Source organism: Heterocephalus glaber, unplaced genomic scaffold (genome assembly GCF_053883595.1).
Source record: "Heterocephalus glaber isolate CG9 unplaced genomic scaffold, H.glaber_assembly_v1.0 deba00001556, whole genome shotgun sequence".
In the NCBI taxonomy this organism is placed as follows: Eukaryota; Metazoa; Chordata; class Mammalia; order Rodentia; family Bathyergidae; genus Heterocephalus; species Heterocephalus glaber.
In genome coordinates, this window is record NW_028258347.1 from 1,793,144 (window position 1) to 1,820,025 (window position 26,882).

The window sequence follows — 26,882 nt, forward strand, 5'->3', positions numbered from 1 at the left end:
ATGTAACAATAAAGAATGAAATCACAATTATAAAATAGGAATATTCTTCATAAATCAAGAATTTAAACGAGCTCCCAACTTATGTATCATTTATAGCTATTTCTTGAAATCTACAATTTTTGCTCAGTATGTGTGAAAGAAAATTTCGATATTTATTGTGATTTGAAAGAGTAAATATATATTCCTAAATCTTCAGTTATTTATTAGGGTGCAAACAGTTTAAACAGATTTAAGCCTATTTGGTATGTTTTAAGATAGAATCTGTTTCACATGAGGTGAGTAGGTTAAAGATTCTAAGTAATGATGATGGATTCTCTCTCAATAGGTTATTTTGTTTCCTAACCTCTAGTCAGTCCAGAATACCTTCACAACTTTCAACTCTGTTCTGTTTTCTTGTTATTTCCTTTGATCTTCTATATAAAGATTTTCTATATAATGATTTTCGAGACTTCAGTTCCTTACACTCATTATGAACTTATTTTTTACCACATATAAGAAACCCCCATTTTATATATATATATATATATATATATATCAGTCCTATCTATGTGATTATTGAACTTGAAAAGAAATTAATGAGTAAAAATTTGAAGATGAGAAAAGCATATTTTATATATACTAAGGCTCATTTTTACGTAGTTTAATTTTTTGATCTTTTGATTGCCTACTTATAATTGAGGTCTAATTCATCTATCTTTTTCCTCTGCTGTCTTCTTCTGGAAGAGTGGCTTTATTTGTTAATTTTGAATATCATAATTCAAGAGTAAATATAAGGTGGCAGGTTGTTTTTTTAGTTGATTGAAGCATATTTGTGGATCAGAAGTGAGAGAGTGATAGAAACGTTTCCTGTGGTCCTTTGAGTAGTTCCTTATTCAGAGTTAAAAATAAGGTAGCTATGGCTGAACCTGTAACCATTTCCTAGAAGCACCCAGTGTCCAGGGGCTTAGTGGGCTCATCCTCATGCTACCTTCACATTGGAAATGCCAGGGGATCCATGAGGAAGGTAGCTCACCGTGCATCTTGCTGCAGAGTACCCACGTGGAATTGTAGAGTAGGCCCAGTATCCTTTGTCTTTTAATGAGCAAGATGAGTCCACCAGAGCAGTCCCAGTACCCAGCATTAATGGTCAGATTTCTCTGGATTGCTGAAATCTCAAAGGAACATCTGCCTGAGCCAGTCCTGTTTTTACCTTGGCTTGTGTGCCTCCAATGAGCTAAAATGAGATCATGTTTATTCAATGTAGCAAAGCACTATAAATTACTAACCCAAGAATGTCATCATTAGCAAGTTTATGCACACATAATTTTTTTATTTGTTTGTCCATTCTTTCTACAAATAATGTTGAATACATTCTGTGTTTCAGTCGTTCCTCATTACTGGAGGTATTGCTTGCTATATCTCTGCCTTTACCAACCTTACATTTATCAGAGGAGGCAAATACTAAAAGCTAAGATCGTTTTTAGGTACTGACAAGTGCAAAGAAGAAAACTCAAAATAATGGGTTGTATAGTGTGCCACAGAGGAAGTGACTTTTGTCATATATTTTGAGTACCCCCGACCTGATAACTTTTGAGCAGAGAGAGACCTGATTAAAGTGGCAGGAGGAATCCCTTGAAGGTCTGGAGGGAGTGAATCTCTGGCAAGGGGGTAGCAGGTGTGCAGGCCTGTCAGGGAAGCAGGTGGGACTGCTCTGAGAGCAATGACCAGGGAAGTGTGCAGAGAGCAGAAGCCTATGTGCTGGTCAGACTATAACTGGGGCAAAGCAGGGGTGACTTGCGAGCATCCTTACATATCACAGAGTGGGTGTTGGTTTCAAATGTGGGAAATGGGAAGGTTTTGAGTAATGTGACACAATGCAGCTTCTTTTTTAAAAAAATATAAGAACAGTTTAATTGCAATGTTGAAAATAACCTGACAACTTCAGAGGGGGAACAGTGGGAGTTGTTGGGTGTTTTTTGAAGTAACCCAGGACAGGGGCCATAGAGGCTTATACCAGAGTGGTGGAATGGCTGGGTTCTGGGTGGATTGAAGAAAGCTTCTGATGGGATGAACGAGAGAGATTCAATAATGATATCCAAGTATTTGGTTTGAGAAAGTAGGAAAAAATAGTTTCTATTAATTGATAAAGGGAAAAACTTGAAAGAATAGATTTAGTGAGAAAATATTAGAGGTGTTGTTAGACATCCAAGTTAAGATATAAAATAGGCAAGTGTGAATATAATCTGAAGTTAGAGGAGTATAGCTATAATTTCGAGAGCCACCCTTATAAAGAGAGTGACTTAAACCACGAACCAGGCTGGGATCACTTGAAAAACAAGTGTAGATAACTAAAAGAGGTCAAAGGGGTATGACCCGAACCACTCTAACTGAATTTAGAAGTTGGCAAAATGAGCAGCAAGATATTGAAAAAATGGGAAAAAGAAAAGAAATCACGGAATGTAGTACCTTTGAATGTAAGTTAATGAAGTAGCAGAAAAAATGAAGAGTGGAGTGATCACCAGGTTTAGCAGGTAAGAAGACACTGTGTTGGCTTTTAAGAGGAGGGTTGGAGGTGTCACAGTGTTGGTGGTGAGTGCTCTGCTTAAGTAGATTCTAAGAGGAAAGAAGGGGAAAGAGTGAATACAGAAACCATGGGAAGAGTTTGACTGTAAAGGAGAGAGAGGAAATAAAAATCGGGACTGAAGGAAGCCATGAGGGAGGGGACAGAGCGTGTGAAGGGTATTTGGCAGACTTCACTTTTTGTCTTGTAAAATTAGGTCTACCACTTTATGATACAGAACAATTTGGACCCAAGCCATCTGCCTGTGGTTTCCCAAGATTTCTATCAGCGTTCTGTGGCTTAGCTCCTAGGGTTAGAATCAAAGACTTTTAGATTTAAAGAGCCTGAATGAATCTTTTAGTAAAAGTGCTTTCCTTTACAGATGAAGAGCGGAATTCTAGAGAGAAGATAGTTACTGTTTCAACCCCCACAGTAGCACATCTCTAGTCTGACTCTCAGCCTCTTGCGTGTATGTTCATTCTGTACCGTTTCCGATCAATAGCGTTTTCCTCGCATGGACTTCAACCATTTCTTTTTTAGGCGTTGGCTAAAAATTTTGTTCCATTTGACCAGTATCTGCTATTTGCAGTGTTATATAATAGGTAGTGATTGAGGCTGGATGGATGAGTAAAACATATTTCTGGCCTTTGAGAAATCTCGAGAAAAAAACAATAGTATAAATGATAACAAAACATAACTGGTAAAATTATAGTGTAGAGTTTATGTAAAGTGTCTTTTCATTGTGAAACATATTCAGGGTCAGCTCTATAAAGGGGAACAAGTTCTGAGGGGTTCTGCGTAGGCTTTCAGCTCAAAAATGTTTCTCCTGTCATAGCGTCATACTTTGCTATTCTCTCATAGCTTACTGTAATATTACAAAGCTTGTAGTGTTCCCAGAACACTGAAATATAAATATCTCAATGGGATCATCCTGATTGTTATTACATTCATGGCAAACAAGTGAATAGAGAAAGTCAGGCATGGGAAGAGGAATGCTAAAGTATGATAAATGTGGTAGCGTAAAGTACAAGGTACCTCGGCAGGGTAATAATGGCAGACTCTGTCCATTCTGAATAACTTTCCTTGCTCTGTAAGTGTGACACAAATTACTTTCTTAAACACTTTGGTATATTTAAGTTGCTTAGAATAATGTCATTATTAAGTAGTATGCACAGCTATTAGATATTATTACTATAATTTCTTACTATAAAGTGCTTTCTTGCTGTACTTTTGTATTTTCAGCTCACAATCTGAAAACTTTAGTTTTAGAGTTAAAGTCAAACATGATTATGATCACTGTCCTGAGTCATCTATTCAATATATAAAGAATTTTGTAATTCTTTTAGAAATTTGTAATCTTGGTTCTGTTCTTGATCACATAGCTTGCATATGGAACACTTCCACAGTAGAAGTACATAGGATTGGATTACTTGTTTCTGTAGGCATTCTAGAAATTGGACACTATTTAGGATGATAGCTTATAGACAGGGTAGTAGGACCTTTGCCTTGCTTGTTTCTTGTTTGTACATGGAAAATATTATTATCCATGTCTTAATTTCCAAATTAGATTAATATCTAGATAGGCATGGACTTAGTGAAATTAGTGAATATTCCCTAAATACACTATTCTCTCCCTATTTAGATAAACAACCATGTGTCCAAAACTGATATGAGAGAATATCAAGGAAGATTTACTATATCAATGTTATTGTCATGAATTTTGATTTGAACAGGCATTCAGTGACATCTGTATTATGGAAAAGTAAGAAGTACATTCGGTCTTCAATATAATTACATTAAAATTTTCTGTATTCATTCACAATTCTCAAATCTAAGTGAACCAATGTGGGAGTTTAAGCCCTTGTAAATAGAATTTTTTCATTATCCCTCAAGCTTTTTGTTTTTTATGGTGGTATTTCCTCTTTATTTCAGTTTTCTCCTTTTACTCATCTTATGTCTTCTGTACTTCCAAAGTTTCAAGTGACCAGTCAGATTTAGGAAAGAACTCACTGTTCTACTTCATACCTTTCTGCAAATTCCAGAAATTGTTCAAGGCTGTATCATTACTGATTTCCTAAACACAGGGCTAATGCTACCTTCTTCTCTTTATTGTTGAGAGTAATTTAATCTTAGGAAGCTGATATGGTATAGGAGAAAGAGTACACACATTTTTGAACTTTGGCTCAGGTCCATTCTGTACAGAGCATAGACTGTATGACCCTAAACTTTCACCTAGTTAATTACTCTGAGAAAAGGGATCAGTGCATTTTCTCATTCCTAGTATGCTACCACGAGAACCTAGTAAGGTAATATATATGAAATTGTTTGCTACCTAGGATAACTGTTCTGCTCTTAATAGTTGTTAATTAGCTCTCTGTTTTCCTGTCTATAAAAACTAGCTGATACTGTAGACGGTCTCTTCTGTGTTTTACAGGGTCGGATTTGGTAGTACGTGTTAAGACACATTACACAAATATGGTCTTGCTAACAGAAATTTGTGCTCTTGGAGTCAGAGTTGGCATAGGATTGACTACCCTAGGCGGTAGATACTACCTGGAATATAGTTACTTTGTAGACATATGGGTTTCTTAAATAACATAAAAAATCACCTCATGGTTAAATATGAATAAAATCACTTAAGATTATGTGTTATTTATTAAAACAATCATCAAGATTTCCCATCTACAAATTAAAAATGGGGTAAATACAGTGATTATTTTAGGAATTTCAAATCTTAACAATTATTCCTACTTATTTTATTGAATTTTAGGAATAAATTTTAATTATGTATCAGTTTAATTATATGACATTTAAGAAATAGATTCACAACTGAACTCAATGAGTTTTTTAGGTGTTTAGTAAGCATCTTGGTGAAAAAAATTATCTTGTTGGAAGAAACTTTTTTCCTATTCAAATAATTCCTAGTTTTTATCAGGCTGACATATATTTACTTAAAGTAATACTTAGCAATTATATATCCCTGATTTTTACTTTTTGGTAGTAGATATAAAATATAGGTTAGCTCTCTACTTGATTTTCAATTTTAGATGTTTAATATGTCAAATTAAAATTTTATTTTTCAACACTTACCATAAAGGACTTTAATAGAAAAATCTCTTTAAGGTGTTGCAGGCTCAAAATTTTTTCTATTTTTGTTTAATGTAAATAAAACAACTTTCAATTTGAACATATTCCTTATAGCAAAGTAATTGGCTTTTAATTAAATATTTTGTTTTAATTATATAAGTTATAAATTATAATAGCTACATTTTGAACTTGGGAATCTTCCGAACTGTCAGTGTCTCAGTTTCATCATGTCTTTTATAGGTGCTCTTCCACAAAGTCTAGTTTTGTCAGTCTATTTCTCTTCTTTTTTTCTTTTACAGAAGAGAAATAAAAGAAAAAGAAAAAAATTCAAACCATAAAAAAAAGTTATCAGCACAAGTCACTATAATTTCAGAGCTGGAATAATCTTACAGACTTTTCAGGACCAGTTTGTTTCTGTTTTTTCTGATTCATTTATTTATAAGTCTTCATTAAGTTAATTGTTATAAATACAGATTAACAGCCAGACCAACAGGCCAAGAAACATGTAAAGCACATAAGACAGTTATACTAAATCAAGGTGTACTTTAGATACATTTCCATGCTGGGTTACAGCAACTTATTTTCTCTCTGAGAACCAATTTTCTGACATCAAAAATAACAAATGCAGGGCTGAGGATATAGCTATAAAATGCTTGTCTAGCATGCACAGGTCCTGTTTTCAGTTCCTGGTACAGGGACTGGGGGGGAGATCTGATAATGTGTGTGTGTGTGTGTGTGTGTGTGTGTGTGTGTGTGAGATAATATATATCAGGAAAGCTAGAGGCCGGGCACGCTATGACATCTGCCTGAGGCTACACGCCTATTTAGGGTGGCACTGTTCCTAAAGCCAACCCCCTTGGCTCAGTCTGGTGACAAAGCGCTTTTCCTTTCTAGCAGTCATCAATAGCCTTGATTTAATTCATTCATTGTATTGGCTGGAATTTATAAATTTAGAGTGATGAGAATTTTTCTCTTACTGGCATGTCATAATATTCAAAAATATTTGCTTACTTCACTCTGTCAACTCAGCTGTCTATAAATGGTTTATCTTCAACAAAAAAATCAACTCAAAGAAAACGTTTAAAAGTTAAACGTTATGTCTTAAAGTTTTTTCTCCAAACTTCAGAATATATTCTTAGCCAATTTACACATTTTCAGAACAAGCAATTTCTACTTCTGCACTTAATCTTGCTTCAGAGTTAGTCTGTCTTCTGTTACTGAAAGTATCAAAACTTTATCAAATGGCAAAACATGAAACAACTTTTAAAATAACAACTGTAGCATCTGCTTTTGGGCACAACTCTGTGAGATTTATAAGATCTTTCATTATTTATTGATATATAATCAAAAGTACAAGCCGTTCAACATTTAATAGTTTAATGAGTTTATTATTCTCTGTCTGCCTAGCTTGCATGAGGGCAAGCTAGTCTGTTGGTTTTGTATTACTACAGATTAACTTTGAGGAGCGAGAGATTTCCTTGTTTTTATACTAAGGACAACTAGAGTTTCATAAAACGTTTTATGTTTTTTAAGGGTTTTTAAATTCTGTTTCCATGAATAGTTGATTGAAATACAGCATTTTTAGTTGGACTTCTTACCTTCTGGAAATCCTGTATCTTCATCTTATTATTCACCATTGAGAAACTCAGAGTGTAAACTGTACACCTCGATGCTGTATAACTTTAGGACTGCCAAACGAAGTTTTTTCCCTTGTAATAGGTGATTTCTCTGGGGACCAGAATACAGTGTCATATTATTAATAACATTCACTTCAGGTCTAGGAATTGGAAATTCCCAATTCAGTCAATTCTAATATTATAAGTAATCAAAGAGTAATATATTCAAACCCACCTCTATGTGAGGTTGATGTATAGGTATTTTTCCCATGTTTGACAGTAATTTTATCTTCCCAGTACGTTTTGTTTGCTTCACATTACAAAAGGTTAGTTTTCCACAATTTAGGGTTAAATTTGGACAACGTAGCAGAGCTCCACATATAGCATAGTAGAACTTTACAGCAGTTAGGATGTACATAGCTACTAAAGGTCTATTTGCCTTACAGTATTTATAGCTTTGGAAATATGTGAGTGCCAAGAAAGTAAAGTAATAAGAGGTATATGGGTTTATGAGAGCTGCTATGAAAATAAGATGAAATTATGGCTGGTGAATCTTTTCACATGTGGCTAACGAGACAATACATGATCTGTTCCCCCTTTCCCGCCTCTATTCCTACTTCTGCTTTGCCTTCTACATTGTCTAGTTGTTTGCTTTGCTCCAGGCACTCTGGTCTCAGTGCTGTCAGGAGCATATCAGACAGCTTCACCGCAGAACATTTTCATTTGCATATTCCTACCCTGCGTATCCTGCCCCACATAGCTGCCTTACACCCTTGAGTTCTTACTCAGGCAGTTGCCGTCTTAGAGAGGACCTTGCCTTACTACCCTATCTAAAATTTTGTCATGCGGACGTTTCATTTGTGCTTTATCTACCTCATGTTTCTCCCTTTAGTACTTATCAATATCTATGTCACAATATATTTACTTATTTATTTGTTTAAAAGGCAAAAGATTTATATGATCTGAAGAGAAACTACAGTATTATTTATTTGTTTAAAAACTGTATCTTTCCCACTGAAAGACAACTTTTATGAACGTGTGGCTTTTTACCTGTTGTTTGCTTTTATATCCCCAGTACCTAGACATGCCTAGTAAGTGCTGAATACATATTTGTAGAATGGTGCTCACTTCGGCAGCACGTATACATATTTGTAGAATGAATGAATAGTAGAAATAATTCTAGATGATCTTGGATAAGCCATATAACTCATATTCAGTGATACTAAGCTGTTACCACTAAATATTTTGTCTTCTTTTATCAAGGTATTTACTGATATATTTCATAACATAAAATTTTTGTTCTTTAGTGAAAGTACTAAATATGGTAGTAAACCAGCCAATTTTCTTATATATTGAATTGTTTTTATGAATTTTCTCTTGATATGTAAAAACCTCTATAATTATATATAAACATTTAATTTTGCAGTAGCAAAAAAGTTAATATAATGTTTATTTCTAAAATATTTAATATCAAAAAAGAAAAGAGTTTTGTCAAACCACTTTAATTATCAGTTTCTTCATACCTTATTGAAAATAGATTTTGAAATTTATTGAAAATAAATTTTAATGCTTTGGGTGCTTAAGATTGTAAGGAATTCAATTAATGTCATCTTCCTATATTTAAAATGTGAAGAACCTATTTCATAGTACATGTGAGAATGTAGGGAACATGTCTTAAAACAACCTAAACTATTTTTAGGTTCTTATTATACATATTATCTGATGTTTCTGACAAGCTCTGATGACCTTCTTTTTGATTTATACTAGAAGTTACATGGGAAGACCAGCAGAAAACGGTGAATGGTACAATAAGTGATGACAAACCATTGCCGAAAAAGAAACAGCAGTCTGAGCCAGGTTTGTCAGGGTGTGGAACACATGAAAGCATGAGACAAGAGCACTGCATTTCATGCTTCTCAATGCGTGTGTCCTTCTTGTTCCTCATTTTCCTCATTTTGATGTGAACTTTATAATGTGTGGATCCCATGTAGATTAGAGTGGTGAATACTTTATTTCAAGATTGGTTTAGAAAACTATACATATTTTTGAAAAATAGAATTGTTTTATTATTTAGATTGGTCCTTTCAGGAAAAAATGACTAAGCACAAATAAAAATCTGCTTTATCAATTTCATCATATCTTAATGGAGAGGTACTTGGCTTCTCTAAAAAGTACTATAGAAAGCACAATCTATTATTTAAAGTTTTTCTTCATAGGACACTCCTATTTTTAAATTATAAATGTTATTGAGGTATTTGTTCCATATGTTTACAGCTTCTGCAGCTGAAAATATTACTGACAATAATGAGGAGGGATGGCATGGTTTCTAAATTCAAAGCTTCTTCAAACCATTAATTCTGCCAGTGAAGTGAAATATTTTTGTTTCACTCTTTCTTTTCTATTTTTGGAGAGATTTAAGTAGAGGAAAGAAAACTTCTAGTGTGGAGGAAGAATAAAAGGGAAAAGGAAAAATTTTAGAACTTAATCAACCAAATAATCAGTACTGATTTCAATTACTAATATGGTGAGTACATTAAAATTTAAAATTCAAATGTAATTTTACTAATTATATCATTATTTTTAAAAAGCTGTCTGTAGTAACAATGTAAATGTAGTATGTGATGATTTATTCCATCATAGACCTCTAAAACCTGTATTTTAAAACATGTCAATATATAAATTAAACCAATTTATTAACATGTATTCATTACAGTCCAGCTGTATGCCAAGAATTGAAGATGGTAATGAATTATTGTAGTAGAAAGAAACAAAGCAGCTACCCTCATGGAGTCTATGTCAGGCAAAAATGCCCAAATTAAAAAATAATTATACTAATTATTAAGCTATTAACAATTGTGATAAGTGCTATTAAGGAGAAGAATAGAGTACTTTGAGAAAACATCAATTATATAAGAAGTCTGGAGAGCAAGGAAAGACAGCAAAGTACAAATGACAATCTAATTTCTCTTTTAATAAAACAATGCATGTTGAAAATGTAATAAAATAAACTAGACTTCACTTTGAGATCTTAAATATATTTGTAGAGTTGTAAGAAAAATACCATATTTTTTCAGATCTTCATTTAATAAGTTCATATGGAAAATAGTAATTAACTTAATATATTTAAGGAGATATTCAAAAATAAACAAAATATAAAATTAATGCTGTAATTTACATAACAAAAATAATACTATAAAAATCTCTCAGGCCGGGGATTTAGCTCAGTGGTTCTGCCACCTGCCTCGCAAGCACAAGGACCCGAGTTTGATCCCCAGTACCAAAAAAACCCCCAAAATCTCTCCTTGCTATATGTGTGATATGGCTTATCCTGGGTCATAATTTATTATTTATTTGTCTTGTTTGCCATAATATCTGATACATGAATATTTTTGTAGCCATACATATATTTATACATATATATGTACATTAAAATCATGAAATGGTGCAATGTTCGGCTAAAAAAATTTAAATTTAACTAATGCAAAAATTTAAAGATGTAATTTAAATGTACTTAGTTTATTCTCACATATACTATATGTATGTTTTATCACTTAAGCCTTCTGATTGACTATAACCTATGTGTGGAGGAGAGGAAATTTAATTAGAGTGCTTTATTGTCATAGTTTTAATTCTTTGCAGATTTTTCTAGTGTGGAGATGTTTGTTTTCCTGTGTACTAGGAAAATTGGTCCTGTAAATTCAAATCCCAAATGTTATAAATATGCATTATGCTGTCAGTAAAATAAATGTTAAGTTTTAGCGTTTCATAAGTTTTGTTCTTATGAAAAGGTGAGTAGTACATATAGATAATATTTCTAATTATTGAAACTTTTGAGCGATAAAATGGGAGGAAAGTAATGAAATATCAGGCTGTGCTGATTGCATTTCAATATTATGCTTTTCAGGCAGAACTTTACAAAAGATATGTTTGGAGTCATTTATTTTATATTTAAGTACATTGATGCTATTAGTTATATATTATATACTATATTATATATTATATACTATTATAATAGTAATTATAATCAAAGCTGGTTTATCATTTTATGCACTAAAACCTAAGATACTGTCTTTCATGAATCATCAAAAATTCCTTATCAGAAGTCTATTTTGGTCAGCGTGTGGACTAGAGAATTCTGCAAGGGCTGGCGTACAAGCCTGAGAGGGAGGTGGGCTATGTACCAACAGCACATCTTGTTCTTCTCAATGGCTGTTCTCAGAAAGGCTGTGAAATAATAATTTTGCCTTCTGGGAAGCACACTAGCAATAAAAATAACGCTTGGAATTTTTACTTTAAATATAAAACTGTAGAACTGAAAGCCTGCATGGCAAGATGTAGACTAAAAAAATGGGTAAAATCTTTGGGTGAATTTAAGTATTGTGACTGGTATCTCCGTTTTTTAGAGAAAAATATTTCTGAACTCGGATATCTTGAGAAGGTTATTACCATGAGCAGTGGCTTACTCTGAGTCTCTCTTCATTGCTATCAGTATAGATAAAGCTCCCTAGCAGGTATAATACTTGTCATCTTAATGTCCTTGATGTGAGCATGAACTACAAAAATCTTACAGAAGTTTAAACCTCAAAATTCATGTATAGTGTTTCGTCTGCATCCTCCTCACATAGAATGTGAATTAGATTTTATTTAGGCCTTAAAGTTAATCAGCTACTCTTAATATAAATCAAGGATGCATAAACATTGTTAATCTGTTTATTTTTCAAATGAGCAGCCTATTTCCAGACAGTAATATTATGGTCTTTAATAATACACTGCTATTATACATTGAAAACAAATGTTAAACTATTGAATTTTATCATTTTTGCTCTGTGGCTTTATCTGTTCTTACAGTAAGTAGAAATATATATGAGAAAATATATATAATATTTTATATAAATATATAAAAATATAAAAAATGTATAAAATATTTTAGCCACATATTTTACTTAGCACACAAAAAGTCTGTCAGGAAATCTAATTTATGTGAGAAGTTCTTGAGGCTTAATGTATGCATTGGAACTAATACAATGTCATAAATTCTCCAAAATCAGAAACTCATGGAAAAATTAATCTTGGAATTAACTCAGAATCTCCTTGAAAATGAGACGTTAAATAATTTTTACTCTATTTGACAATTGATTATATTCATAAGTGCATTATCTCCCTTGATATGTTATTTTCTAAGTGTGAGGTATGATTTTTACTAGAAAAATCTTGAATTGACTTAGCTATTCTTATTTTAACTACTCTGAAACAAATGACAATGTTTTTACTTTGCTGTATCTTGTCTGAAAAATAAGTCTGAGGTTTTGTAACAGTCAGGGAAGAAAACACTTTGCTAAGGGTACTATATGATTCTGTAATATTTTGCAAATGGAAAATATTCCAAGTAAGTTATATTTAACTACTCTCTATAACATCCTAATTTGTGCATAAGTCCTTAGTTTTAGCATTGTATGATTTAATCAGTGTATTAATCTTTAACTTTTTCTAATGTGGACCTTTTCAGATTATATTCTTTATTGAATTCATAACTCTGTTAAATGTTGGAATTTTTCTTCAGTTAATTTTACCTTTGGAATTGTGTTTTATAAAATTTTTCTTAAGGAAAAATGAATGTTCAACAAAGTATTTTGCTAGTGAATTTTATAGTTTAAGATATTTCTTGAGTATTTTCATATTTTATTTCCTTTTATTCTTTGTTTTCTTTTATTCTCAGTATTTTGAGATTTCTTTTTTTTCTCCTTAAATTCTTTTATTGGTACATTTTAGGTATACAATATGTTTACATTTATTATTGGGTGCTTGTACCTGTACATGATGGATCTTGGTTTTTTCTTAAAAGTACTGTAGACATAATTTATTTCAGTCTAAAAGAGTTTCCAAAATAATATTTTAGTTTTATACTAATTTAATCCCTCCAATCTGGAAAAAGAAATCAGGGTTGAATTCTTAGTTATTAATAGTTACTTTCTGATTTTTTGAATTGTTGTATAATGGATGTATTTTATTCTTGATGGAGAACAAAAGTGATGCAAAACAAATGAAACATTTTATAAAGCACATATCAATCGCTACGTTTTTGGAATTAAATTCCAGTAACATCCTTATAAGTAAATCCAGTCGCCCTCCCACCTGTGGACGGTTGATTCCAGGATCTCACACAGGTACCAAAATCCAGATGTGCTCTATTCTGACTGTTGAGGCATGTAGGCCCTTGTGCGTAGATGTTTGTCTCAGCTACCTTTTTAAAAAAAATTTAGTTCTTTTATTGGTACATTTTAGGTATACAGTTCATTTACATTTATCATTGGGTGTTTGTACCTGTACATGTTATATCGTGGTTCTTATTTTTTTCCCCCATTACCTGTGCACCCTTCACCCCCTCCACCCTTCCCTATTTACATAGATTTCATTTCCATTTTTTTTTTTTCTCACAGTTTTTCCTTTCCCTCTTTTCCTTTCCCCTTCCCCTCCCTTCACTCCTTCATCTTTGGACCTTTTTGCCTATTTCAAATTATCTATTTATTTTAATCATTTTAGCCCTTGTTTACACTATCAGTTTCTCACACTAGAGAAACTATTCGGCATTTACACGTGTGTCCTATTTATTTCACTTAAGAGGATGGCCTTGATATGCATCCATTTAGCTATAAATGACGCTAGTTTTTCATTCTTTATGGCTGAGTAGTACTCCATTTTATAAAAACACCCCACATCTTCTTTATCCAGTCTCCAGTTGATGGGCACTTGGGCTGTTTCCAAGCTTTCGCTATTACAAACTGTGCCGCTATGAACACGGGTGCACATATATTGCTGTGGTATAATTCTTTTAATTCTTTGGGGAAGATCCCCAGCAGGGGAATAGCTGGGTCAAATGGGACCTCTAGCCCTAGTTCTCTGAGGTATCTCCACACTGATTTCCACAGTGGTTGCACCAGTCTGCATTCCCACCAACAATGGAGAAGGGTTCCTTTCTCCCCACACCCCCGCCGGCATTTGTTATTGGTTGATTTCTTGTCAGCTACCTTTTGAACTGCGTCTCTTCTTGCTCCAAAGAAAACACTGTAAAACTCTGTGACTTTAATAAACCCTTGCGCTGTGGTTAGCTTTTATTTGTGCTCTGATTTTTAATATATTCAGTATTTAAATCTTTAGGCTTCTGTTTCTTTTTGTCAGGAGCATTTGTACAAAATGCTTTCTTTTTTTTTTGGTACTGGAGATCAAACTTGGGATCTTGTGCTTGCGAAGCAGCCGCCGGAAGCACTGAGCTGAATGCCCACCCCCCAAAATGTTTCTTCATAGGACGTATGTTGACTCAAGTACAACTGCATCTGATAACTCACTGTATGCCTGTTGGAAATAGCCTTTGTGGGAACAATAGCCAGTGAACAAAGTTTCAAATAGGTATCACACACCCTTGCTTAAAAGCACATTTATCAATAAATTGCATACATTTGGCTTTTTAAATCAAGTTGATTACAGATTATCATTTTGGTTTGACCTCGAGATATGTGTTCAGTTGAAATATAATAATTGAAGCATTATTGTCAAGGGAAAGATTTTTGGTTTGCACAAAATTTTACATAACAGCTGATATATTCATTCTCATGATCTTTGTACTTATATTTTTAATGTACAGTATATCTTTAATAGTTTTTATTTATTTACTTATTTTTTGGTACCGGGGATCAAACTCGGGTCCTTGTGCTAATTGTTTTTATTTAAAAAAACAAAAATACAAATAGCTTTTGAATACATATGTATGTGTTATAATATTTTGTTTGATTAAAGACCAATCCTTTGTATCGTTTAAAACTTGATGATATCTTAAATTTTAAAATATATGTTAAAAACTAATTTAGCGTAAGTGATAGAAACAGATGAATTATTCATTTTGTCTCAAATATTTTTATTTCATTGTGATCTGCAAGAATATTTTATCTCATATAAAGTCATGAACAACAACAGACAAAGAACACTGTACATTGTCTTCACCAAGTCCTTCTATTTGCTAAGGCCAAAATATCCAGCCATAATTATTACAGTAATGGGCACCTAAGAGAGAGGTTACTTTTACTATCTTTAATCCGCCTTTTCTGGTCATGGTTAAGTGGAGAGTCTGGTTTATTGATGATAGAGAATTCTGGTAGCTAGTTAGTAGTTAAGTAAAAGGAAAGTTCTCTTTCGAATGAATTGTCGTTAACCACACTGCGAAGGGTATTTGGCTGTAGCAAGGCGATGAGGAAAGGAAAAGGAGAGGCAGGAAGAGTGGCGCGCTCCTTCAGGGCTCAGTGAAGTGTCCTACTCATGACAATAGTGTGTGTGAATAATTATCTCTAGCGTATTACCATTTGCATGAGACATGACAGTAGATACGAGATTATTGACTATAAGTTTCTGTTAAAATGAAGTTGTTTTAATGGAAATACTACATAATAAAATTGTAACAACAAAGGAACCAGGAAAGCTGCCCCAGAAGTTTTAAGCATAGTTTCTGTACATTGAAATTTATTATTTGCCTAAATATTTTATATGATATTTATGTTTTATATAAGCTTAGTTTATTAGTGCATCATATTCACATAAAGAATGGAAAATGATTTAATTGATATTTTTTGTTAGGGAGATCACGGTTACATTTTATTTTATCCCCTTTCAATAATATAAATTTTGTTTACTATCTAAAAATTGTTTTAAAATTATTGGTTCTAAGATAAATGTTACCATATTCCATCCATAAATAACTGCATTGGTGTATTACTTAACCAGTTGTGGCATGTACCTCTTTTTAAAAATGTGTCTAATTATAAACTATATACTAAACATTTCAGGTGTCACCATGACAAGATTTTTTGTTCCTCCATGTTTGACGTTTTATTTCAAATGTTTTTATTGGTTCACATAACATCTAGTAGAAATCTTTTGTTCTGTTTCTGACTCTGCCATGAACCTGTTTTGTGGCACTGGTAAGTCACTTTGAACTCTTTATGCCTCCATTATTCACTAAAATATATTCATGAATTAGTTAAGTCGGTTTATAATGTTTTAAATCCATGTACTATGAAAACCATTGCATCAATGCCACATAAACTTATCCCGGATACAGGAAAATAATTGGTGGAGAAAGGAGTTTTATCTATTTTGCATGTCTTCTGAAAAAAAAGTTCTCTTAGAGATAAAATATATGTAAATAATATTTTATGCAATTCATACCAGTTTTCTTGCAATGTGGGAGGAAACCTAGTAATATGATAAATATGTATCTATGGAAATTTTGTATGTAAACAATAAGCAAGATATGATACAATTCAACACTGACCTTTGATTTTTTGACCTTATCTTCTTTAAGAAATGGGCAGACTGGGAGTAGAAAAGATGGCATATACCGCTTTAATGAATTTGAGTACATTTCAGGAGGATACAAAGACTTTTCTAGCAGTCAATTCTATCAGCAGCTCCTTGTTTGGAATATAATTATGATGAGTAACTGATTTAAATAGGTGAAAAGTATGTTTATATAATATAATTTTAAGTTTCAAAATGTGGCATTATGAGGATGTCTCTTTCACTTTATCCTAAGGAAAAAGTTTCGGCCATCTTAGCATGTTTTTATAATGAAAACTTTTCATTTTCTCATTGTTCATTAAAATTGATAAATTTTCTATAGGTATTATTTCTCTCAAGAACTATAATTTCAATAAATTAATATTCTAACATGCTTTTCCACAAATCACTTAAAAATTATGATACAACTACTGCAGAACTGAATGTGATATTGATTCACTGATCTTGTGCTGTGTGATTCAGAGCCACGTGGGGAACTAGAATAAGAAGCTTTGGTTTAGTGTTGTATTATCTGTGGCGATCATGTAAATAACAATTCACTAATGCTGTATAAGTAATTTTTCTTCACATGCTGAGTTGAAAAGAATCTTTTTTTATTTCAAGTCACTGTATAAAATATTTTGTCATTTCTCCTCTAGCAATGGGGGGAAAATGTGTTTCAAAAATGCGTGCTCTGTCTATTGTAGTAAATACTGAATTTGAATGGGTAATTTTTAATAGAAACTTTAGTGATCTATAATGTGGTATTTTTAAAGAATTTTATGAATAAACAGACATTATAAAGGAAAATGATTACCCAAAATTTGTCCAAATCAAAGGTTAATTTGAATTTTTAAGGATAAAGTAAAATTTCAACCACTCTTCTTATAATGAATTGTATTATGTTTATTGCACCATAGTATTTTAATAATAATATTTTGTTGTATTGAAGTTTTTCAATGAAATATTCCCCATTGGCCTTAATTTATTTTCACATTTGTACTGGTTAATTTGGGAAACTTAAAAAGCATAGAAATTTGTTAGAACTATTTTTAAGAATTCTTACTACTTTTTTAATGATGATTCAAATGTTTTTCAGGTAATTAAAATTCTAAAAACATTTTCACAAATTTTAAGTTGACTCAGATATGTCTTAAATAATGTGGTTAGACAAGGAATGTTGCTTTTACTAATGATATCTCTCTTCGGCATCAGTGTTCAGGACTGGCTGCACACAACAATTCTAAAGCTTTTAATCCTTTTTACACACTAACTCTATTTTTTTCTGATTTCACTAACCTATGGTAACTTTACTAATTTGCTCTCAGCACTTTTTCTTTTTATGGTTTGTTTGATGACACCTTGCCTGCACCTGCACACAGGACCTCTCAGAATGACAGGGCTCCCGTCAGTCAGTGGCCTCTCACCTGAGTGCCTGCCCCTCACACCCATCTCCCTTGTCTATGTCTGTCCGTCCGTCACACGGCGGTCGCAGAAGATGGCGGTTTCCACTCGGAGAAGACATCAGGTCTGTCCCTTCTATGCTTTTCTTTGTTATATTTTCATTTATCTAACATGTCCTTGAAATTTTTTACCATTTTTTGCTCATTTGATAAGTTTTCATCTTTTCTAAAAAAATGTTAAATATTGAAGGTATTTATATATTCAACTTACAAAAGCAACTGCTCCAATTAGATGGATAAAAATGAAATAAATAATTTTATGCAACATGTATATATAATGTTTCCATAACTAAGTTCAGCTAGATTAATTTAATAAATTAATCATAATTTATTTTAAACCTTATTTTACCTTTAAAACTTTTTAGCTTTTTACAAGAATTTAAAAATATTTTATTTCTATCATGAATGCTCAGCAGTGTGCTAGACTGTAGAACCTAACTTATGCCCCAAAGAACTTATCAGTATCTTTGAAGAGTTAAGAGATGTGGATAACATGCTATGCTTATGTGCCAGTATGGCTGATTCTAACCATATACTCTAGAAAGACACAAAGTCAAATAAAATCTGCTTTGAACAGATGAATAGAGAAGAATTCATGGAATAGTTAACACTTGAGTTGAAATTTGAATATTCATTCAGTACACTTTTTTTTTTAGTACCGGAGATTGAACTTGGGACCATGCGCTTGCGAGGCAGGCGACAGAACCACTGAGCTACATCTCTGCCCCTCAGTACACATTTATTAAACACAGGCTGTGTGGCACGGTTCTAGATGCTGGAAACAAGACACACAAAAGAGCTCCCTATCTTTTCTGACTTTCTGTAGTGTTTTCCTAGAAGATAAAAACAATAATTATTTATTTATAAGTGACATAAATAGGTTATATATACATACAAATATTAAATATAAAATATGGTATGATTGAAAAATATGGTGAATGTTTAAATTTAACCAAAATTTGTTATAAGACATATTGACATTAACCCCCCTCCAAATACTCTCCCTCACTTCAAACATACACCAATGTTCTTGCCATTTTCTAAAGCAGTTCTGGAAATTCTTTCACGAGTATGTTTAGTTATACCATCCTTAGTGCCGTGATATCCAGAACTGATTCAAACCATTTACCTTTCATTGTCATTTTGACTTTAGGGAAGATCCAAAAGTCACATGGTGGCAGGTCTGGTGAATAAGGTAGATGGAGACACGTTGTCATATTTTTACAAGCCTTCCTTACCATTGGATTGTACCAGGCAGCAGCTTTTACCATATATTTTGATCATACCTCGTAGAGATACTCATAAAAGAGGATTTCCAGCACTGCTTAAGAAACTGCCAATAAAAAATGGATATATGTATTTGAAGGGGAGTATTTTGAGGAGGGATTACTGTTAATGGACTTTACAGTAATAATTTTTAATTTAAACATTGGCCATGTATTTTGATCACTAAGCTCATAAAAATACAATGACATCACAAAAAATATGATTATTTCCACCTTGAAATGATGGCTGTTAGTTTTAGAAAGATGTCACAGAAGAGAGGACCATTGAATTGAATTTAAAAAGCAAGAAAAACGTTGGCTTCTTATATAGACAAGATTTCAGGCAAAGGAAACAGTATGCCCAAAGGCTTCAAACAAGTTTAAGAAGTAGACAGGAACAGGATTCATGAAGATCATGTAGATTATTGAATCATAGAAAGCAACAGAATAACAAAGTTACATATTTGTTTCTAGAATGATTACTCGAGCATCCAGTGAAAAATAGACTAGAGTGATATCAGCAGAAAGGTCATTTATGAGAGTAAGTTAAGATATGTAATGGTTCAAATTAAAGTTATCTATAGAGACAATCAAAACTTTAAAAATCACGTAATGGTTTAGAATCTATAGGTCAGTCACTAAGCAGACATTATCAGTGCAGGAGGAGGAATAAGATAACCTCAGGTATTTTAGGGAAAAGATAGGGTTTATTTTGGAGCTGGGTTGGGTTTAAGGTTTATATGGAATATTCAAATAAAAGGATCTAACAACACCGATTGGATACATAAAACTGGAACTCAGAAGTCTGGGTTAGGAACCTCATTAAGGTATCAGCATTTAAGTGATGCCATTGGACTAAATAGAATTGTGAGTAGCACACGAAGAATAAGAAAGCCAAGAATCAAAATTTGGGGATCACGAACATACTACATTTAAGGAAAAGATGAAAGAATAAGTGCCACAAAACTCAAAGAACCTTTTAAGGATAGTAGGGTATTCATGAAAGAAAAAAATTTGAGAGGAGAGCCCTTCAAGAAGGAATAATAGTTACCAAAATCACATTCTAGAGAAGACAAATATGTTTTCATATGATAAAACTAATCAGTAATGATTTTTGCGTGATTCGTTTCATCAAAGTTGTTGGAGGTGCAAGCCAAATTGAAGAAGGAAGGGAAAGGAGAATGAAAATTTTAAACATGAAGATGATGAATGTAACCTGGGCTTCCTAATGATGTGGGGAAATTATAAAGTTAAGAGTAGCTACTGTGGGGGAATGAAAGAGGAAGGTCACCAAGGGTATGCAAAGAATGGTAAGAGTTCGTCAAACTGAAGATCCAAAACTTGTGAGGACACTGGTTCTGTAAGATTGTGTGACTTACTGGCTGACCAGCACATTTCTGGTGTAACCAATTGGATATTAGGTTGGAATTTCATGAGCAGTTGTAGAAAGAGAGAGTACAGAATTTGAGGTGGCTTTCAAGGTAAGTGGTTGAAATGATGTCCAAATAAAGGGCAGTGTTAGTCATGTCAAATCATGTTTAGATGCAGAAGTTTCAATATACTGAGAGAGGAAGGGTTCAGTGAAAGAACTGGAATTTGTGATGATAATGGAGACTAACGGAAGGTTATTATCACTGACCACTGATGTTTAGACATTTCTTTGAGCAGCTTTCTCTGAAAGTGTTTCCCAGAGCAGGGCTGTACTTGTTGGAGATGAGTATAGCATTTAAATTGAAGGACTAGGATTTCCGAGTCCACAGTAAAAATGATGAGCCCATTTCTAGACGCAGAGGGAATTGGGGAAGCAGCTCTGGAGCGGTAGGTTGTCAGTTTGGACTGGAAGGTGCTGAGCCGAGAGAGGGTGCTGGGAAAGGAAGGGTGAGCGAGGAAATTGGCAGTGACAAAATAAGGAATTTAAGCTAAGCTTAGAGGGAGTAGAGAATTCCGAGGTTCATTTGAGAGGTTAACCAAGGAACCTCCATTATTTACATACATACAGACAGAAAGGACATATGTGAAATGGTTAGATTTTGGACGAAAGGTTCAAATATGAAGTTATAAATTTTCGTTGCTAACTAAAAAGTCTTGGCATAAAATTTGAAAACTATAGTGTAGCTTTAGGCCTGTGATGCTTCTTTTCCTCTTGGTGTGGAGGAGGAGAGGCTGAGCTTCTGAATTTCTGTTGTAGACTCCTATACTGTAAATGAGCCCTGGGTCTGTACTGACCAGCTCTGTAATTAGGGTCCCACACGCTCGCTACAGCTTAGAGATAATGAAGACTAATGCATTCTGCTCCAAAGGAACATGGAGAAGGTAATAAGAGGAGAAAAAGGAAACCCTTTTAGAAGAGAAAGCAGTAAATTTTGTGACAAGCAATTCAGAATGGTTGTCTTCCATTTCATGAAAGTAAGATGAATGAAGTTCAAGCTTCTCAAAAATTGGAGTGCTTAAAGATAATATTTTTACTAGTTTATGACTCATACATATCAAATGAATCTGTAAGTTACTTTTCTTTATCAACACAGTTTATTAATGCTTCATCCAAACTACACTGGAAAAATAATTTCATAAGTTAAATAATGTCCCTGACACATTAGGTCAAAGAGTATGTTTTATGTTTATGTTTTATGTTTAATTGTATGAGAAGTCCAAGTGTATTCACTGTAACTACATAAATGGAGGAATGAACTTGACTACACATTTTGAAGCAGCAAAACAGAAGAAAAAAACCACATTGGTTTAGTGCTCGGAAATCTTAATCAAGTTTTTTAAAATGAGAGATAACATGGTTCATTAACGTACTATATTTTTTCTATTACTCTTATGAAATTGCATGTAATTAAATTTTTTAGACAATTGTTAAACAAGACTTAGAGGCCATTTAAACAGAGCCAACAATCCAAAGAAGTTTTTAAAATACTATTTGGCTAATTTCACAAAACAACATGTAACTATGCTTCTAAATTCAAGTTTCAGTTACCCACATTTTCAGAATTACTAGCAGACCCAGTTATAGAGTATCTGCCAGTCTTAGTGCTTACAAAAGATAAGTTTTATTCTTAAGGAAATCTCAAAATCGAGAGACATTTTGTAGGCATAATTCAAACTGTTTAAATTACTATTAGACTGATCCTTATTTTTATATTATTGTGTTAAATAATTAAATTATTATAGTGATTCTGTAGTACCTCAAGAGTTCCAGAAAATGTGAGAAAGAAAAGAAAAAAGACAAATCCATTGATTTGTCGGGTATTAATGTTAATTTGAAAAGCTGAGAACAGTTTAAGTTGAAAAAAGTTCAAACTAACAATATAAGAATAAATGTTTTATTTGAAAACCTAATAAAATTATTACTTAGGATCCTCTTGGGGGTAGCTGAGGGAAAATTTCAAAATCAATACAAATACAGTGTTCTTTTTAGCTTTAAAACCATTGTTTTTGTTTGTTGCATCTTATTTCTCTGATATTCTGAATTGCCTGTCGACGTAGCATCTTAGTCCATTCGCACTGCTGTGACCGAATGCCATTGACTGGGTGGCTTGTGAACAAGAAAACTGTACTTTTACAGATAAGATATGGAGACAGGAAGTTTGGAGTTAAGGCACGGGCAGGTTCGGTATCTGACTGCAGTTGCTTTCTGCCTCCTAGACGGCCGTCCCTTCCCTGTGGCCCTGCGATGCTGAAGGGGCCGCGGTCACTTGTGGGCCTCTCGGGAGGTGCGCATGACCTCATCCCCTCCCGGGCTCCATGCTCCGTGTCCTGGTGCCTCTCGAGAGGGCAGGACCTCCAAACAGGCATCGTGAGGAAGCACAGCCAGGCAGGCCGGGGCAGGCATCGGTTCAAGCTTGTGCTTTGACCCTTGTCAGACTTGGCTGGCATTATGACGTATTTTGAATCCTATGTACTTTCGTGTGACATTTGGTTGTGCTCAAGTTCCTAAAAGAGAAAGAGAAGTAACCTGCACTGTAGGGGCACTGTAACATAATGTACATGTATGTGCACATACAAGTTCACATTTAAGCTAGTAATACTGAAATTTTCTAGTATTTAAATTTGATCAGTCTTATTACACATTCTATTATATTGATATTTTCTGTGCATTCATTACATCCTGTATTTAATGAACTCAGTACTGCTGATGAAAGTCTAAGAAATACTCAAGATTGGCTCAGTCATAAAAATCCTAACCCTAGTTCCTCTGTTACTAGAAATTGCAAATCACTCAATTCACAATGAGACACAAAGGATCAATTCCATTCAGTACGTGCGTGCTAGGTACCTTAGATGTTACTTGATAGAAATATTTTGTATAGGTTTAAGGCTACATGTTTTATTAAATAATATTGTCATACATTGAACCAACAAATCTTAAATGAAATATACGTTCATATCATGTAAAGTTAACATATGATAGCTCCTGTTGATACAAGAGAATATTTAAGCTTAATTCACAAAAGTCTGGTAAATAGTCAAATAAAAGAAGAGAGTTAAAAAAAGTTCTTGGAACTTGAAAGAGTGAGAATACCAAACAGAATAAATAATTACCTATTTATGAAATAAATAACATTTAAAACTGAAAATTTGTATGCACTATTTTTTCATTCTTTATTGATATAAAATTCTGTCTACATTGAAAGATAAAATCTCAATTTAAGATGTTACTGATAAATTCTCAATATATTATTTATGCATTCTAAATACTATAACATTCAGTTTTCCCTAGGCCTATTGTCCACTTTAACTCTGTGTTCTAAAAGTTTTCCTCTATCAGAGGAAGCATTTGTTCTTGTAGGAAATATTCTGAGAGGTATTTATGTGACCAGACTCCTGACTATACGCCTGGTCGGCTCCACCACTTATCTGCAGACTTGAGGAGGTTCTGCTCTGTATATGTCAGCTTCCTCATTGCTGAAATGGAGGTAATAATAGTACTACCTCAAAGGATTATCACAACAATCACATTAGTTAACACAGAGTATGCAAAACACTTAAAAACTGAGCTTAGTACATAACAAGCAATATATGTAAATCTACAATTGTATTATTTTATGAAAATACATTAAAACAGATTTTTAATTTTGACTCAAGTATATTGAAATGTTTGCATTTTGATGTGTGGGCATTCTTTATATGATCAGCAGCTAATTCTTTTTATTATATGTATTGAAAATGTGCTAGGTTGTGGCTACCAGTTGCTTCAACTTAATGTATTGAAATATCTAACACCCAATTGCTTTTACAAATGATATAGTCCAAAAAATTCTAATAGAAAACTGTGTAAAGCATATGTACAGATATTTCCCAAAATAAGAAATGTAATGGTAAGTAAATATATGACAAAATTCATTTAAATCAAAAGCAAATAAGTGCATATTATTATAATTAGGTATTGTTTTACATATTTAAAAATTGGAGTGAATATTGTAAGAGTAATGGTGAATTTTAATATAAACTTTCTGTAAAGCAATTTTGCAATATAAATCAAGAAACTTAAAAATATTCACATATTTTTGACCTGGTGGAAGTATAGAATCAAATAAAAATGCGGGTACAAAAGACTCACTGAAACATTATATGTAGCAATGAAAAGGATGTTATCATAATGTAGCAATTGCTAAGTAAATTACATTTATTTATATGAATATTAGCTATTTAAATTAAGAATTTCATTAGCATAGCTATTAGAAACATCCCTTTTTTGGTAATTTGAAATAAATTGAAAGTAATATCTACAAAAAACTTTTGAAGAGACTTTTGTCCATAGTAGATAATAAAACATGTATCTCTCAATTATTACTACTTTAATTATGCCACAGGGTTATTTTGCAGATAAATATTCTTATTTACTCTGTATTTATGCTTTATGTTTATTATTAGTAAGTTCATGGGTTTTGTGATATGCTTTCAAATCTAAATCTAATGTATCAGTAATCTATAAAGAATTAACTAGTGAAGAGTTTAATAATAGCCATTTCCAAGATTACTTAAAAACAAAAAAATCAAATAGAACTGAGTATTAGACTACAGTTATTGACCACTTTAGTAGCCAAAATGCAAATTAAGCAGTACATCCCTGAAAAACAAAACATGCAAAAAGCTGTGAGCTACCATTTTTCTCCGATAGGTGTGAAGGGTGTGTTAAAGATTAGATTTTCATAAGGTGTCCAGTAGGTGGCCAAAATATATATTAAGATAATGCATGAATTCAAACTATTCAAATTTCCTCCTTTTATATGCTAAAATACACATTTTGTAATCAGAACTATTGTACCCTCTTCTGTGTCTAATTTGTTAATTATGAAAAATTACTCTGTGTAGTTATTCTTGTATCCTCGACCAACAACATTCGTTGACAACATCTTTGCAAAAGAAATTTGGTGTCCACGCAATATTTAAAATCCATAATTTAAATATTTACTTTTTTCATTGTAAATAATTATTCCAACATAATGATAATTCTAATTTGATTAAAAATTTGAATGTCACTTTGTAAAATATCTATTTAGCTAACATGGATAATATGATATAATAAAAATTTAAATATGCTTCTTTCCTTTTAATTACAATATTGCTACATAAGCTTCACTTATTTTATCCCAGTTTATAACTCAAGAGTATAATCACTTTCTAGGTTGATCATCATGGGTACCTGGAGGAAACTTCCACTGCAGACACTTTCTTACTTCTTGTACTGAAAATACAGCACATTTGCAATTTATAACCATGATTGCTATTTTAGTCAGGTTTTCAGAATTACCAGAAATTTTATTTACTTCACAGGTTTTCTCTTAATTTTTCAGGCATAGTTTTGTCATCTTGTTTACCTGTTATTTGAGATATCATTATTCTTATTAATTTATAGTCATTTTAATACCATGAGTGACATAATTAAATTTATTTAATAAAGAAGTTCTTACATCGCTTCTCAGCCTTTTGGCTAAGATCAAGTGAAGAAGTTCTTACAAAAGTCTTAAAAACATTGAAATGAAAAGTATAGAAGTAATCTATATCAGTATCACAAGAATTAGTTTGGGAGGAGTGTCTAGGTGTTGTTTCTATCAGTCCTGTAACTTAGGGAAACGTGTTGGCAGCAGGCACGGCTGTGCTCACTGTGTCCTAGAAGGTGGGGCCTAAGCAGGAGCAGGGCGAGGTCGGGCAGCCTGGGTCACGGAGCAGACCCCTCTCAAATTTTCTCTGCTTTTATAATTCCTATTATTTCACTTTTAATGCAAGCCTAACAGTATTTGTGAGTTGGTTAAAATTCTTCAGATAGAAAGAAAACCAGCAAATTTAAGCAGGTTTTTTTGGTTTTGGTTAGCGGGGGGGTAACTGGGGATCGAACTCTGGACCTTGCGCTTGCGAAGCAGGCAGCAAGACAGCAGTTTATTAAGCAACATGTCTAGTTAAAAGTTCCAAAGTCTGTTTTTAGAACCGTGACAATTTTAAAATAAGTATTTAGAATATTAATTCTAAGACTGAAAAATTTTAGATGTAGGAATCTCAATTTTAATGAGCACTTAGATAAGAATTTGATGAATATTCTTTTGTGTGTCAGTTTTCCTTACACATAAGAAAAATCATATGGTTC

At 32.9% G+C, this 26,882-nt stretch overlaps 1 protein-coding gene across 49 annotated transcripts in view; it reads left to right on the forward strand.

Annotated features, from left to right (window-relative positions):
- The window catches only part of Rims2 (regulating synaptic membrane exocytosis 2), a 536,290-nt gene that overhangs the window by 372,749 nt on the left and 136,659 nt on the right, over window positions 1–26,882 (forward strand). For 19 of the 49 annotated variants that reach the window (XM_087190771.1, XM_087190773.1, XM_087190775.1 and 16 more), the window contains one exon: window positions 9,010–9,099. The exons of the other annotated variants lie outside the window; for them this stretch is intronic. In XM_087190771.1, the coding sequence (XP_087046897.1) occupies window positions 9,010–9,099 (90 nt within the window). The remainder of the gene's footprint in view (window positions 1–9,009; window positions 9,100–26,882) is intronic. 49 annotated transcript variants of the gene reach the window in all.